The 16,472-nt window shown below is 37.6% G+C and overlaps 1 protein-coding gene across 2 annotated transcripts in view; it reads right to left on the bottom strand.

Moving 5' to 3' along the window:
* Positions 1 to 16,472, bottom strand: part of PARP4 (poly(ADP-ribose) polymerase family member 4) — a 54,303-nt gene that overhangs the window by 22,215 nt on the left and 15,616 nt on the right. For both annotated transcript variants that reach the window (XM_087894664.1, XM_034409862.3), the window contains 13 exons: positions 15,587 to 15,724; positions 13,981 to 14,076; positions 12,384 to 12,570; positions 11,790 to 11,946; positions 10,078 to 10,202; positions 9,541 to 9,672; positions 8,590 to 8,676; positions 6,274 to 6,438; positions 5,737 to 5,780; positions 4,006 to 4,087; positions 2,845 to 2,982; positions 1,228 to 1,423; positions 122 to 192 (listed from right to left, as the gene is read on the bottom strand). In XM_087894664.1, the coding sequence (XP_087750790.1) occupies positions 122 to 192; positions 1,228 to 1,423; positions 2,845 to 2,982; positions 4,006 to 4,087; positions 5,737 to 5,780; positions 6,274 to 6,438; positions 8,590 to 8,676; positions 9,541 to 9,672; positions 10,078 to 10,202; positions 11,790 to 11,946; positions 12,384 to 12,570; positions 13,981 to 14,076; positions 15,587 to 15,724 (1,618 nt within the window). The remainder of the gene's footprint in view (positions 1 to 121; positions 193 to 1,227; positions 1,424 to 2,844; positions 2,983 to 4,005; positions 4,088 to 5,736; positions 5,781 to 6,273; positions 6,439 to 8,589; positions 8,677 to 9,540; positions 9,673 to 10,077; positions 10,203 to 11,789; positions 11,947 to 12,383; positions 12,571 to 13,980; positions 14,077 to 15,586; positions 15,725 to 16,472) is intronic.

Below are 16,472 nucleotides of genomic sequence, written 5' to 3'. Positions count from 1 at the left end.
TCAAGTCCCATAACAGACCATAATTGGAACTTTAAGATTGTAATTTTATGGAACTATATCCCAGCCTTGGGATACTAGACAATTGGTATTCAAAGGCATCCTTCTCTAATAACACACTTACTGTGATAAATTCTTTCAAAGCTATGGAATCCATAGAAGAATCATCAAGATTGGAACAAAGTTCTACAAAATCTATAGAGGGACAAAAAGTGTTACACATATCAATATAGAAATAATATATCTTTATTAGACATGTTATAATAATTACAGCTGCAAAAATCAGAGCATAATCCCATAATTTAGAAGTAAATTTCATTGATAACAGAGCTTAATCCTGGGTAATGTTAGGATGATCAAATGAGGATTCTGCAAAATCTGCATGGAAACTGGACAGACCTCTAAAGAATATTTTATTTTTTTATTTTTATTATTTATTAAATTTATATTCCGCCCATTCGCCCATGGCGACTCAAGGCGGCTTACAGAGTATAAAAACCACATTTAAAAAACAATAAAACTCATAGAAAATCAAATAAATTAATGTAATAAAATCACCCACCTCCCACCGCAGCAACAGCCAATCACACGAGCCATTTAATGGGCTCCATCCTGCTCTGGGTTCCCCAGGCCCACTGGCAGAACCAGGTCTTTAGCGCCTTCCAGAAGAGAATTAGAGTGGGGGCCATTCTAATCTCTGGGGGAATGATGTTCCAGAGAGTGGGAGCCATGAGGGAGAAGGCTCTTCTTCTGGGTCCCACCAGGTGTATCTCCCTCGGGGATGGGACCCACAGCATTCCCTGCCTCCCTTATATGGTAGTCTTCAATTTACGACCACAGTTGAGCCCAAAATTTCTGTTGCTAAGCAAGACAGTTGTTAAGTGAGCTTTGTGACCCTTCTTGCCCCAATGGTTAAGTGAATCACTGCAGTTGTTAAATTAGTAACATGGTTGCTAAGTGAATCTGGCTTCCCCATTGACTTTACTTGTCAGAAGATCACATAAAGTGATCACTTGACCCCGGTACACTGCAATCATTTTAAACACATGCCAGTTGCCAACCGTCCGAGTTTTGATCATGTGACCATGGGGATACTGCAATGGTCATAAGCATGAAAAAAAAGTCACTTTTCTCAAGGCTATGGTAACTGTGAACGGTCACTAAGTCGAAGACTACCTGTACCAAAGCGAAGAATAGAAAAGTTGACATAATTCCATAAAGAAGTCTTACTTGTCCCAAATTTGAGTACACTTATTTTTCTTGTCAAATGACATGAGTTTAGAGCCTGTAATGCAATCTCCTTGGCTTGCTGGATTGCTGAACCTGCCATGGAATTGGAGCAATCTAGGCAAATGACAGCTTCACCTTGGAGGCTTAAACGATCAAATGGAACTTCAAACTCTGGTTGAAATACAAGCATACAGGCCTAAAAGGAAGGAAATGGGGGTGGGTAGGGGAGAGATATCAACCAAAATATGACAGGGAGATGTCAGCCAAGGCAGAAGACTCATCACAGGTCACAAAATCTGGCATTTGTTGTGGTTCAGAGATAGTCAAGATTTGTCAAAACTCTGCCTTGGACTGTCACAAATTCAGCATCCTGAAAATTTATCTGAATTCAGGAAGTCCTCAATTTACAACCACAATTAGGACCGGTTGTAACTCATTGTGGTTGTAAATTGGGGCACCAGGTGACTAGACCGCTTTTCGACCGCTTTTACCATGGTTGTTAAATGAATCATATGGTGGTAAATCTGAATCCACTCTCCCAAATGAGTGGGTTTTTTTGCCAGCAAAAAAAATGCTGGAAACCAGCAAAAAGCATTGCAAATCACAATAGTTTAACCATGGGTTGCTGCAACTGGTCGTAAATGTGAGCCTGTTGCCAAGTGCCTGAAATGCATTCACACGAACACATATAAAATGACACATTTTTTGATAGCTGGAAATGCTTTTGCAAGCCATAAAGATCCTTTCTGAAGCCATTGTAAGTCCAAATAGTCATTTAATGAACAGTCATAAATCAAGGACTATTTTTATGCAATTGAAATAGGCAATACATGGAGAGCTGGTGACCTAACTAATACTGCCTCGCTTATTGTTGTACAGTATACCAGTTGCCTAGGAATTCTTGGAGGGAATTAAGAGTTTCTTGCAGATGGCACTGTATCCAAGCTGGGCTTACAGATTTTTCTAATCAGTAAAAAGCAAGCCATATAGACAGTCCTCGACTTACGACCGCAATGGGGCCCAGAATTTATGTTGCTGAGTGAGAAATTTGTTAAGAGAGTTTTGTCCCATTTCATGACTTTTCTTGCCACCTTTCTTAAATGAATCACTGCCGTCATTAAATTAGTAACACTTGTTGTTGTTACTGGTTGTTAAGTGAATCTGGCTTCCCCACTGACTTCCTTTGTCAGAAGATCGCAAAAGATGCTCGCATGACCCCGGGACATTGCAACCATAACAAATATGAACCAATTGTTAAGCATCCAAACATAAATCACGTGACAGTCGGGATGCTGCAACGGTCATAAGTGTGAAAAATGGTTGCAAGTCATTTTTTTTTCAGTGCTGCTGTAACTTCACACTGTCACTAAATGAACTCTAGTAAGCCGAGGACTACCTGTATTGAAGACATATCAGATTTTCATCAGGGAGACTACCAGCAAAGAAAGGGATTGTTCCTCTGACTTTACTAATTATCATCCTGTCACACACACACCCTTCAAATACATACAAACTTTTAAATGCAAATACATACTTAATAAAATGTCTAATTTGGTCCTCAAAGCAGACACAATTATATATCATAATATATTTTAAAATAATTTTAAAAAAAATCACCTCGCTATTTTCATCTGGATGTTTTTCTACCCACATTCTGGGCAAATATACATCACCAATCAGGATTTCCATTGAAAAGCCACCGGCGTCCAAGAAACTGCCTTCCGTTGTAGAAACCACTGCTTTGCAGTCTGTTTTCTAAATTAAGAGAATATGCAAGAAAGAAAAGGAAAAAACGCTATAAAATAATCTGAATTATTGCAACCTGATCTTTTCAGACATATCTTGTCTACCTACGGGCACTGATAAAAGTGCGTGAGCACAAAATCTTGCAAAATAAGATTTTACAATCCTGAAATCTTGTTCTCTATTCTCACTTTATACTTCTCCACCCACATACTTGACGTAGTACGGATTATCTCCCTTTAGATTTTCACTTCATTTTTTAAAAATTCTACAAACACTAGAGCAATGTTTTTCGAACAGTTCTAGTTCTGTGATGGTGAACCTATGTCACGTGTGCCCAAAGTGGCACACCAAGCCATGTCGCCTGGCATGTGTGGAGTTGCCCGTTCCTCTTCCAGGTTTCTGGTGTGATGCGCATGCGATGATCAGCTGGCCTTTGTGCATGCGGCAGTTCCGGAAACCGGAAGAACTGGTCTGTGAGCCGGGAATGGGGCTTCTTCGAACTTTGGAATTGGGAGTGTCCAGAAAGAAGGAGGACCAATGGGAATTCTGACTTCTGAAGTGCTCCCTTTTTGGCACTCAGTGCCGAAAAGGTTCACCATCACTGGTCTAGTTGATTAATTTGATGGGGTTCCATGAGAAAGTAAGAGCAAAAAAGAAAAATATTTGCTTGAACACAGCCAATTTTCTATCACTGCAGCACTTTCAGTAACTACCCTTTTGATTATTAATTCTAGGAAATTTAATAATGGGTTCTGCAGCCTGAGAAAGTTTGAAAGCTTCTGCTCTAGAGTGCCCCGCAAGCTTGTTGATATCTTTCTCTTGTGAAAAGGTGACAATAATTTAGCAACAACTTTCAAAGTCTAACCTTGGAAGCAAAAGGAATTATTCTGGCAAGGCTGCCTAATACAAAACACTGTGCAGTAGTGCCAGACAAGGATTTATTTTGATGAAATTGTGCACAGCCTGGTTTAGAAACCTTCATAGTTTTTCAAGCTATTTATATGTTAATGTTGCATTAAGCAATGCACTTACCTTTATTTTAAGCTGATGTGTCCAACTACTAATGTTATTGATTTTGAAGGGCATTTCAATAGACATTTCTAAGCTGAACACTCTGTCATAAGATAAAGAGAATCCACATACAGTTTAGGATGCAGCTAAGACATAACACAAACTTAGATAAGTAGGCAGATTTTTTTTTAAAAAATAATCAATTAGAATAGACTAGAATAACAGAGTTGGAAGGGACCTTGGAGGACTTCTAGTCCAACCCCCTGCTTAGGCAGGAAACCCTACACCAGTTCAAACAAATGGTTATCCAACATCTTAAAAACTTCCAGTGTTGGAGCATTCACAACTTCTGGAGGCAAGTTGTTCCACTGATTAATTGTTCTAACTGTCAGGAAATTTCTCCTTAGTTCTAAGTTGCTTCTTTCCTTGATTAGTTTCCACCCTTTGCTTCTTGTTCTACCCTCAGGTACCCTCAATTAAATGACCCTGATATGAAAAGTGAGCAGCCACATCATGTAACTGTTTATGTTTTGGAGAGAAATTATGGGCTGTCGGCTAGACTAGAAAGATGAAAGTTGACAATGGTAAACCACTTCTATAATATACCAAGGAAAGTTAAGGGATGTTAAGGGATTTTAGGGAAGATACAAAATGTTAATAAAAGCTGAGATGCTCAGGTAAATAATTAAGCAGATTAATTAAGCAGATATCCCCATTCAAAGAAACAGATTTTGGGTCGCAATGAAAGGCAGGTTTTTTATATTCATTATTATATTTTCAATAGCAGGGTGTCATTTGGATTTTTTTTTTTCCTTTTAGGAAAAAAGCATTATTCAATCATTCAGTCAGTCTGTCTACCCATCTAGTTACCCATTCACCTAGCCTTCAGAACAGGGGTATCAAACTCGATTTCATTGAGGACTGCATCAGGGTTGTGTTTGACCTCGGGGAGCTGGGATGGGCATGGCCAGGGTGGGGGTGGTCAGCTCGACGTCACTTGTGTTGGGGGCACCTGTGGTGACCCGAGTGCTCTGCCAGTGAAAGCGGACTCCCAAGCTCCGTTTTCGGCTTTGACGGCCGCCTGCAACTCTCCCATTTTTGCTGGCAGAGGCACTGCAGGTTGGTCCTTCACTGTTTCCAGGGTGGCCCTGCAGGCCAGATCTAAGCACTCTGCAGGCCGGATCTAGCCCGCAGGCCTTGAGTTTGACACCCCTGCTTCAGAACAATCGTAAGATGAGTGCCACGTCTCATGTTTCTGAATGGTAGAAAGACTGGAAAGCAGCTCGAATCTTCAGGATGTGAGCTTCTTTCCCCCAGCTCACTGCCGGAGTTCTCTTCTGCGCAGGGGGTGGTGGGAAACTCCAATATTGGGCTGGAGAAAAGTTTGCATCTTAAAGATCTTCCTTTGTCCAGCTCTCTCCCCCAAGTACATGGAGGCGATGGGAAATCATTTTGCAGGAGGCAGCAGCTTGCAACTTTTCCTGCTGGCTTCCCCACTGACTTTTTGGAGAAGCCAGCAGAGAAGATTACAAATGGAAATCACATGATCGTAGGATGCTTGGCAACCGGTCATAGGTGTGAAGAGGTTCCAAGCACCTGAAATGTGATCACTGATTGCAGGGGTGGTGCGACAATGATAACTTTAAGGCTGGGTCATAAGTAATTTTTCCCGAGTCCCTAGTAACCTTGAGGACTACCTCTACCTAAGTTTTAACCTGCAAATAAGAAAACTGTGGCAGTTCACCAACTCACCTTTTTGCTTCTGTTTGTCTAATGCAAACTTTCCTTACTGAGTCCTGGTCAAAAGATAAAGATATGAAACATCATGCTCTGGAAGATAACATTTATCTTGGCAAGGGTATATTAGTAAAACATTTTCCTTCTTTAATTGATTACTTTGGATTTTCCAAAACAAGAGAGTGTTACCAGAAAAGGTGATATTCAATAAATGTGGCAACCCTGAAGCCTCAAAGATTACATTAAATAAATCAATAAATTACATTAATTTAGGGCCTCTTCAAAGTCACATTCCTCCTGTTAAGCATATTAAATCCATAACAAAGTGAACTATTATAAAGATAATTTGCTTCTGGTTATAAATGCAAAGCATTTCATTAAGCACAATAGGGCTCTGGCCATATAATTTTGACACTTTATAGCAGTCAACCATGTCTCCTTCAATAAGTTTCCTTATTCTCCTTCAGAATAAATGAGTTTGAATGGCATTCCATTAAACCAGAAGCTCATTAGCAACATTAATTAGCAATGTCTTAGTAAAAGCATACCGACCTGCGTGTTTTCATGTAATGCTTTGTCTTGTTGCCAAGGAGCTACAGCCGCTGGCAAGTGAAAGCAAAGATTCCCATTTTCGTAACTGAGCTCCGTGATATAGGTGATCTTGATGAGCACTTTTGTTGAAGGCGGCAAGTTTCCAACAGAAACAGTAAAAATGTCCTGTGAAATAATGTTTCAGTTGCTTACAAAAATATGATCTTAGAAATAATAGTACAGGGAATAGTACTGGACAGTAAATGTTATGAATGAAATGTAGTTTGCAAGCAAAAGGCCTTAGGTTTAATCCCTGCTATCTTAAAGTAGGGCAGAGGAAAATCTCTTTCTGAAAATCTGGAGTGCTATTGCTATTGATTGGCCACTGATAACCTAGAACATGGTGTCAAACTTGCCATGTCACGTGACGTTTTGTAACATTTTCCCCATTTGCAGAGCTCGGCTGGGAGTGGCCTGTGCGTGTCGCATCCGGCCCGCAGGCCACCAGTTTGACACCCCTGACCTGACCTAGAACAACCAACATTCTACCTGAAATCCCATGTTGCTTAATTGTGCCTTACAATAAACATTTATGGATGGGTTTACATAGTGTACAGGCCATAAACTATTGTTTACAAACCCAAAGGATCAAACAATAAAACTTTTGATTTGATATAAGGCAGCTTCCTTAGTTTTAACCCTGAAATCTATTTAATGGTGAAGAAAAAGATTACCAGGAATGACTTATGCCTTATTTTAGATCTACGCAGAAGTTCAAGCTCATGTAGAGAATCAGAGCTGTGACTTCCAGCCTTTTCTGAGGAATCTGCTCTATTATTTGAATGTTAGATCTATGCATTTAAAAGGCTAAATAATGGTAACTCAAGCAAAGTTTATTAAACTGAGATGTTTCATTACTCATCCAAGGAAGTTCTTCAGTCAAAATGACAATTTTTCATTAGGCATAGAGAGTCGTTGGAATGAACTAACTCTTGCATTTTGACTGAAGAAGTTGCTTGGATGAGTAACGAAACAACTCAGGCTAATAAACTTTGGTCCAGTTGCCATGTTTTAACCTTTTATATGCTTTTGGTCTGGATGATTGAGTCTACATTTACATAATGTTGGATCTAGTGCTATAAAAAATGAAATATATGAAAATGTCCATATATACTATAAATATATGGACTTATATACTATAAGCATTTATACTATAAATCTGATGGCAATCCACATTTGTTTCCAATATATCCAGTGTCATTGAACAGTTGTCTTAAACAGAGAACAATACTTACTCAATGTTTGCATCATCAGAACATTCTCAGAAAACAGATAATCAGCATATGACAAAGGCACATTAACTGCAGAACAGACAGTGACCAGATACATTGTAGTGCCTTGTGAGCTACTTAAGAACCATAGAGAACAAAGCACAAAGGGAAAGACTTCTATAAAGACTTTTTCCTGTGGGCTTTGTGAAAACTGTATTTCAAAATAAAGTGCCTTTGATAATGCCAAATACTTCTTCATAAATTTGGATGTCCCAGAGCTTTTCTGAATGTGTAGGCATATTCTTCTAGGAAGACATATTGAGCAAGTAGATTTCCCAATAATATACAGTTACTTATTTAAGGAAAATGTACAGAACCTGAGGAAGGTTCCATGATATTATGATAAACAAAATTTCTGTCCATTCTAAGAAAGCCAGTGTTGCTTTCTGCTGATTCTTTGCCATAAGCAAAAAAACAGTTTATCTTACTCAACTTGGATACTCTTCTATCTTAATAACTGTCTACTGAGTGGACAGTTAATAACACTCTATTGAGTGGAGCTAAATTTATACAGCTATCCCATGATGCCTCTTCTCCTGACCTCTACATCTAGATCAGGGGTGTCAAACTCGATTTCACTGAGGACTGCATCAGGGTTGTGTTTGATCTTGGGAGGCGGAGGTGGGCCTGGCCAGGGTGGGCCTGGCCAACTTGACATCACTCGTGTTGGTGGCGCCTGTGGTGGCCCAAGCGCTCTACCAGCGAAAACGAGCTCCTGAGCTCCGTTTTCGGCTGTGACTGCCTCCTGCAACCCTCTGCCAGCAAAAACGGAGCTCGGGAGGCTCTGCCAGGAAAAACAGAGCTTGGGAGCTCTGCCAGCGAAAACTCCATTTTTGATGGCAGAGGCATCGTGGGCTAATCCTTTGCTGTTTCCAGGGTCACCACGCGGGCCAGATCTAAGCACCCCGTGGGCCGGATTGAGTTTGCATGAGACTAGTGTAACTTCAGAAAATGGAGTCCAACATGTATTGTCATAAATTGTACAATAAATCTATATATCACCTACCGGTGCATCCTGATCCATCATATAAGCTCCATCGCCTCGACTGATGGCTTCTCTGTATTCCTGATGTGCTTTTTCCTTTTCTTTAACCTATTAACATTGAACAATATACAATACTTATCTTGGTTTGAAAGAAAATAAAAATAAAGGAACACACATCACTATGTCACACTCTGTAATAAACCTCGGGAAGCAAGATATGGGAAGTTGGTGGGCTAATGTATTAAGTGGTTATTTGCATCTCAAAATAAGTTGCTATTTAGAGAATGATTTCATTTTAATCTATTGGGAACAAAGATATAGTAAACTCTTTTCAATCTAATTTAGATGATTCTATCAGAAATGATGTCCTACTCAAATCCTAAGTAGAAGGAGACAACCTCAGAATAAAATAGAGCCCCACAACTCAATATAAAGTCAAGTCCAACATGTAGCAGATGATGTTCAATGTAGTATCTTTCTTTCTTATTCTTTTAAATATTTTATACTCAAGAGGGAACTAGCTGTGCATATACTTTGTTACAGATACCCACTTAATTATTTCTTAGTTTAAAACATTTACTAAGCTTTTCTAGAACAAAACAGTACTTATTCTCATATAAAAATGTAGCTTACTACAAAGTTTACCATTACTGTATCTAGGATCCAAAATTATCATGCTCTACCACTCCTACATTTCCTCTTAAAATACTGGACTGTTCTTTGCAGGATGCAGTTCAAGCTAGCAAAATCAATCTATCCAAAGAGAATTTTTTTCTTTCATTGCTTTTTCAAGTAATATCAGGGCCTGGGTAGAGGGTACTCTACCCTGGGTATCCAGGGTAGAGTTACCTGGACCATTAGGATGGTCAAAGAATCCTCCAAGCCAATACTCTGTATGGTGATTTATCCATCATAACCGTGGCAACAGGAAAAACTAAAGTCATTTGCCTTTCTGCGACAGCATCAGCTTACCTCTCCTATTATATGCTTTCCTTTAATGAACGCTTCAAATCCACATACAGCAGCTGTATCATCCAAAGGGAAGACATATTTTGCCTCAATGGGACTCTCTGTTTCATTTTCATATGTCTGAAACACCACAACCTGAAATACAATGCAATAAATGTTATGCATTGGTTTGGACAACACAGAGGTTTCTAATAAAAAGATCCTTATGGATGTGGCTTCCATACCAGGATTAACACTTTCAACATAACCGAACACAGCCCAAAGAAAGAGAATACAGAAAAACAGTAAGTCAACCAGTTGTGGCAGAAAATTGTACTTCAGCTGGATATTATATGAAGGTTAATTCCCTGATTTTTTTTTTTCCATTCCTGTTCTTGGCTCAAAAATTTTGATTTCTGTTCTCATTTTCTGATTTTACACTGAATTTAAAATATGGTAGTAAAAGATTTTTGAAGTATTAAAATTACAATTTTTGAAGAACTAAAAATACAATTTTGAAGAATTTTGAGACACTTCTAGGAAAAACCAAAAGCATTTTACCTCTGCTACAAAGTCTATTATTCTTCCTTTGATTTGAATATCTTTAAGAGGAATTGGATTTCCAGCTCTGTCCAGTAGGCCAGCAGAAATATCATTCAACAGATCACTGCTCGGTACTGTATAATCTAAATGAGACAAGTCAAAAGTACACCCATACTGTAATCAGAGTCTCAAACTAGTGGGCTCTTTAGAGAACATTCTCCCTGCTTTTCCTGGACATTTAATTTTATTTTTCCTGAAAGATTGCCTCCTTCAACTTCTCCCCTAGTTCCTCACCTCCCAATTTCCTTGCCTTCCTTTCTCCCAAGGACCTTGTCATTTAAATGTGTGTGCGTGTGTGTGTGTGTGTGTGTGTGTGTGTGTGTGATGAAATGTGAGTGTCTTCTGGATTGTGGGTCCTGAACCTGTTCTCAATAGCTCAGCTTTGAAAGCATTACTGTTCAAAGTGGTTCTCAGCATTACATTTATATAAAGATGACTCTCAAATCTTTGGACTTTAACTTTTAACCCTAAAAAGAAAGAAAAACATCCGTCAATATCACAAGAGGCAAGAAGAGTGTTTATAAATATATATATAAGAACAATAAATTAACTCGTTCTCCCAAAGGATTTGTTCAAGGACAATAGACAATTAAAATAACCAAACTATAAGTGCTGAGAACTATGAAACAGATGAAAAATTAGTGAAAAATGCCTTGACCCCCTAGTAGAGGGGCAATTAATCCTCTTGGTATAGGACAAAGCAGCCTTCTTGCAGTTAAAATCTCTTTTTCTCTATTTGTTATTGTTCAAATGGCTGCAAGGTCACAGGCTGGAAAGGGACTTCATTTTCAGCACTATTTTTTCCTTGTTCAGACGAATTAAAAATAGATGTACTAAGACTTATAGAAGTATAACACCTATACTTTTAAGTTTGAGACTGCTGAAAACAAAAACAAAATGCAAGTTCAAAAGTCACATTGCTCAGGATTGGCAATCTGTTGGTAAAACTTCAGTATGAATCCTGGTATTCTGTGAAGGTAGCAACATAAAGATAGGAAGCCACAAATAGCCTACAGACATCTCACTGCTGTTCTAGTGAAACATGGTATATACCATGTTTTCCCCAAAATAAAACCCTGACTTATATTTTTTTGAACCCCCAAAGTGGTTGGTCTTATTTTCGGGGAGGTCTTATTATTTTGGGGTGCGTGGAGCAAGACAGGGCACCTATTGCTGTCTTACCTGATTTCCAGCTCTGTCTCCCTAACCCTAACAAGATGAAATTGGGGGGGGGGAGGGGAGGGGAGAGACCAGAGAGCTCGGGGAGGGCTTATTTTTGGGGGAGGGCTTATTTTAGGGGAAAGGGCTTATTATCAGGGGATGTCTTATTTTTGGGGAAACACGATAGGAAAAAATCATATTCAGAGAAAAGCAGTTTAGAGAATACCTACATACCATTTAGTTTCACATAACTACTTTCCCTATTTTAAAAATGTAGAGGAAAAGAAGAGGTTTTAGACATGGGCTTAGAGAATATACTTATTACATTATCTGTGGAGGTGACAAGAATTAAAAATTGATGTTCATCATTCACATTGTCATATTGTTATATTTTGCATATTTGTGCCAAGTTAGTGCAGATCAAAGATTCAAAAATTTAAAAAATCAGTTTCAGAAAATACCAAGAAAACAGACTTGACTGTTATTGTGGTAGAAAAATGATTTCTCACCCTTAGGCTGGTCATGATCCTCAAAAGAAAGCCTCCGCTCTTCTAATTCAGTCTGAATTATTGGCTGGAATTCTTTAACTATGTCATTATCGCATGTATATTGAACCACATATTTGATCTTGACCTGACTGGTTCTGTACACTGCGAATTCATCATCCTTAGTGAAGAAAACAAAATAAAACATATATTTTAGGAAGCTTACCAGAGCACAAATATAGATACATAAGCTGATCCTGAAGTCCTACTCACAGTTGCAAAAAACCAAGTTAGCTAGAGAAAAGTTCAGAATGCTGAAGCATTATACCAATTTAGCAAACTATTGCTATCCTTATGAACTTTGGTGAACTGCTTCTAGACAAGATGTCACTTGAGGACTTTTGATGAGGATTCATGGCAAACTTGATGGCTCAAAAGACTACCTTCTCTGGAAGTCTATCAGATTTTAAAATTAATAATGGTTAAACTAAAGTAACAGCTTTTACTTTTAGCGACTGGCTCTATACTCATTTTTAACATTTTTACCATTAGCTACAATTAGCTTGCCTTTTTTCCTCCTTCTATTCTAGATTATTCACAACTAACTGGATCAAATACCTCAAAAATAGATTCGTTCTTTTCTGTTCTACGGACTCCATGCACACTATCATGACCTAGTGGTGGTCCTTCACTTGAACAGTACCAGTATTGCTCAGTTTTCCAACAACTTCCAAGTGCTACATCACAAATGAGCAACAGTCGAGTTCCATCTGTTTCACATGGCTTGGAATACTTAACGCTTCTTCTGTTAAAAAGAGAGAAATGTCTGCTTATTCCAAATGCTTTTTTTCATAGCCATCATTTAGATTGCTTTATTTTAGTTAAAGCAAAAAGCCAATTAGCTTGCCAATTGGCCTTGCTGTCTTAACCACATCAGACTGAACCTTTACTGGTTCTGTTTGGACTGTCATGTCTTACACAACAGTTTCTAAAGCAGGGATAGGCAACTTTTTAATAACCAATTCCAAGTAGTTTGAGGAATGTGTTGGGACTGGTAGAAAGAGAAAAGCTTATCTGGTTAATATTTATTAGGTGCATTACACTAGTGTCTCTCACACACATCTTAAATAATCTTTAAAATTAATTATTCTCTCCAATAGACAATGGACCTCCAATAGACCTATTCCCCATTGGCCTTAAGTCAAATGTGAAGCTGATGCAAAGTCAGGGTGACTCCAGCAGGAGAAAATGGGCTTATACCAAGAATTATACTTGCTTTGAAACAGGCAACTGTTCAAAGTTCATTAAAATTTATCTGAATCTAATTGAACAGAGCATAGAATTGAAGCTGGAATTGTTTCTCTTGGGTATCTTTGATGGGAAAATGGGGAAAAAACTACAATATATAATGTTACATATATTAACAGCAATATATGCTGTTAGAATCGCATATATGATATAGAATCACAATATATGATATAGAATCGCGTTAGCACAGAATTGAAAACAGACCCTCCTCCAGACCAAATGATAATAAGGAAAATCTATGAATGTGCAGAAATGGATAGACTGTCTATGGAAATGAAGGAGAGGGAAGAAACCGAATACTATCAAATCTGGAATAGATAGTATTCCTGGCTTGAGAGCAAACGTAAAACATAAGGTATAAGTTGTAAAAAATATAATATATAGAATGTAAAATTTATAAGAAATATACGATATCGATCTGTGAGTAGATATTATTATAATTTAAATAAAGATATAACATAGGAGAGTGATGTATATGAATAGAATTTTTGTAAATAGGATTGTTACAAAAGATATTGATACCAATATGGAAAAGCTGTTATAAGTATAAATATGTTTTGTGTTTTAAATGTTGGAAAAATCAATAAATACTATTTTAAAAAAATAAAATAAAATTTATCTGAATCAATTTTGTATTTTTAAATGCATTGGGGTTTAGAACTCCTAGATTTATCTTGTTTGGCGCCTTTTTTGAAATGCAAAGAGCTGTAACCCATCTTGAAGGCATCAGATTGGGAAAATCTGCTCTAGTCCAATGCCAATTCTCTGTTCATTACACCACCCTGTTTCCCCTAAGTATTTATGTAGGAAAATATACAAATTCATTGCATTTAGTCCACAATATTCTAAAAAGAGACACATACACACATCTGTTCTAAAAAAAAAAAAAAAAGACTTCAAATGTTACCTTACAGAGTTGCTGAAATAAATGCCACTGCCCAAGTAGCCAAAATCTGTTCTTTCTAAGGCATACTCTTCAGCTACCTTTGGCAAAAGTAGTCCTCTTAAAAAAAATAAAAGATTATCACGTAAAACATATTGAGATACAGAAGCAAATGTTTTTCTATTAGCAAATTAATTTTGATCAGATGTTCTTTTGGAATTGGGTAACTAAGGAAAAAGGAACTAACAGCACATACATGCTCTTTTCCACACTTTCCATCATCACCATCATCATCTGTGAGACTCAAACCACATGTGCTAAATGCATAAGATACACCTGCCTTTCCATTTTTTTTGTTTTAGAGGAAAACATTCATTAAAACTAACATATTCAGGAGAGATTAAAAAAACAAAACAAAATATCCATTGGAGTCAATGGATTGAGTCATCACATGTTTAATTAAATTTTATAAAGGAATAAAGCTTGGTTCAGAATGGGAGGATTATAGGAAATCCATTGTTATTTTAAATAATAGTGGTAAGATGGAGTCTAAAGCCTCCTCTCCTAGATGTACTCTGAGTCTACACACTCTGATCATTTCCGACCCTTGGGAAAAGAGCTTTGTAATTCTCATTCTAGGGCAGGGGTCTCCAACCTTGGCAACTTTAAGACTTGTGGATTTCAATTCCCAGAGAATTCTGGGAGTTGAAGTCCACAAGTCTTAAGTTGCCAAGGCTGGAGACCCCTGTTCTAGGGAGTGCCTCACCTGGCATCAACTCTTCTAATTCCAGAGAGATAGGACTCCGCCATCCTGTTACATTTCTGGCAAACAGGTAAAAGTCAAAACAAAAAATCTATAGCTACCTCTTACCTGTATGCAGTCAAGGTATGGGATTGGAGCTATTGACTATTCCATCCATGGGAGATAACCCAATCTGGCAAACTATAGACTTTTATAGACAGTTAAACTGTGTTAACAACGACAATACAATTTTAAAGCTTCTTCTGACCTTAAATATAGAATTTGAATGTCAATATTTTAAATATATAAATTACAATGTCCTTTGGGGGTTGAGAAACTGCAAACGAATGAAACAAGAAAAGAATCCAATAAAACTTATACAAATATCCCAAATATTCCAACTGTTCCAAATTATTTAACAAAATTGTAAAAATACCACAAAGGGCTAGTATAAATTCCCTGAAGGTTCTCAATAAATAAAGTGTTTCCTTTAATCATACAGGGAAATTAGAGATAACTGTCACCAAAATAAAAGGAATTTAAATGAGATTTTCAGCTAAAGCGTCAGTTCCCATTCCAATAGACACCCCTGGAAAGAAACGTTTCCTCTGTTTCAATTGTTATTTAGACATTCGTTTTTTTCCAGGAAATCATAATTCAATTTAGAAGCTGTTTGGTGATGTTCTCATCCTTTCCACCTTATCCCAAGCTTCGCAGAAGATGTGCACTAGGTATCTCTGAGCTGGCCTAACATATAAGACTGAAGGTTGTTTTTTCATAACACTGTTATTTTGGCCAGTTACCTTATAGCTATGTCCCATTTAAAGTAAAGCAAAGCAAAGCAAACCTACAAAGTTTCAAGGGATAGAATATAATTCAAGCTGATACCTTGAGAGGATTCCCACAAAGTTGCAAACAGACGATCCATGGAATAAAGATTGAACATTGCCAAGTTTTCCCTCAAATACCATACTTTCAGTTACTCTGCTGACTTTATATATATTCAAAATCTGTATTAGATTTTCACTGCAAGAAAAATAAAAAATAAAATAAATATTCAATACATTTTCATATTTAAAAAATGTATAGCCAGGCCACAGTAATTCCAATTTCAAAATCCCTAATGCCATTGAGGATCCATCTCTTGTAGAACATAAAGATAAAAGAGATTTCCAGAAGTAAATAGCCATGACAGGGGCATAATCTTTTCAACAGCAAGGGGGTACACGTGGCTTTTGAGTGCCTGGTTAAGGGCCACATTCTAAAATACAGTGCTGAGGCCAGAATAAACAGTAAATTTCATTTCATTGGATTGTCATTTTCTTTCTTCTCGCCCAATAACAATTTCTATTTAGTAAAAGCTTTTGGACACTTCCAAAACCCAAAAGCTTTAAGCTACCTACAGGTTCCTGACATAATTCAGTTTTGGACCCAGGTGGCAGAAAATCTGTTTTCATTCCACCACTTATGCCAAGTGATTATGAGCAGCCCTTAGAGTGCCTTTCTAATCTGAAAATATGTTAGTTTAACTACTTTCCCCATTTCACACTCCAACTATTGCATTTTTTTTTTTGCTAGTTTGTATTTATTTATGATTCAGGCTTTGTTGCTGTGATTATCATCAAATTCTGGCATAAGGAAGAACATGTAAATAATAGTAGAAGCAGGGTCCAAATAAAAGAAATCTGCTTCATGGCTTCTCAGTCATAAAATTTAGTACGTGCATAAGTGAGTAAGACAGTGTATTTACCTGGGTCAGAGTTATTAAAAGAGT

This window comes from Pantherophis guttatus, chromosome 5, assembly GCF_059756535.1.
Source record: "Pantherophis guttatus breed Tessera chromosome 5, ASM5975653v1, whole genome shotgun sequence".
NCBI lineage: Eukaryota > Metazoa > Chordata > Lepidosauria > Squamata > Colubridae > Pantherophis > Pantherophis guttatus.
Note: the sequence above shows the minus strand (reverse complement) of the source record. Positions and strands in the feature narration are given on the sequence as shown.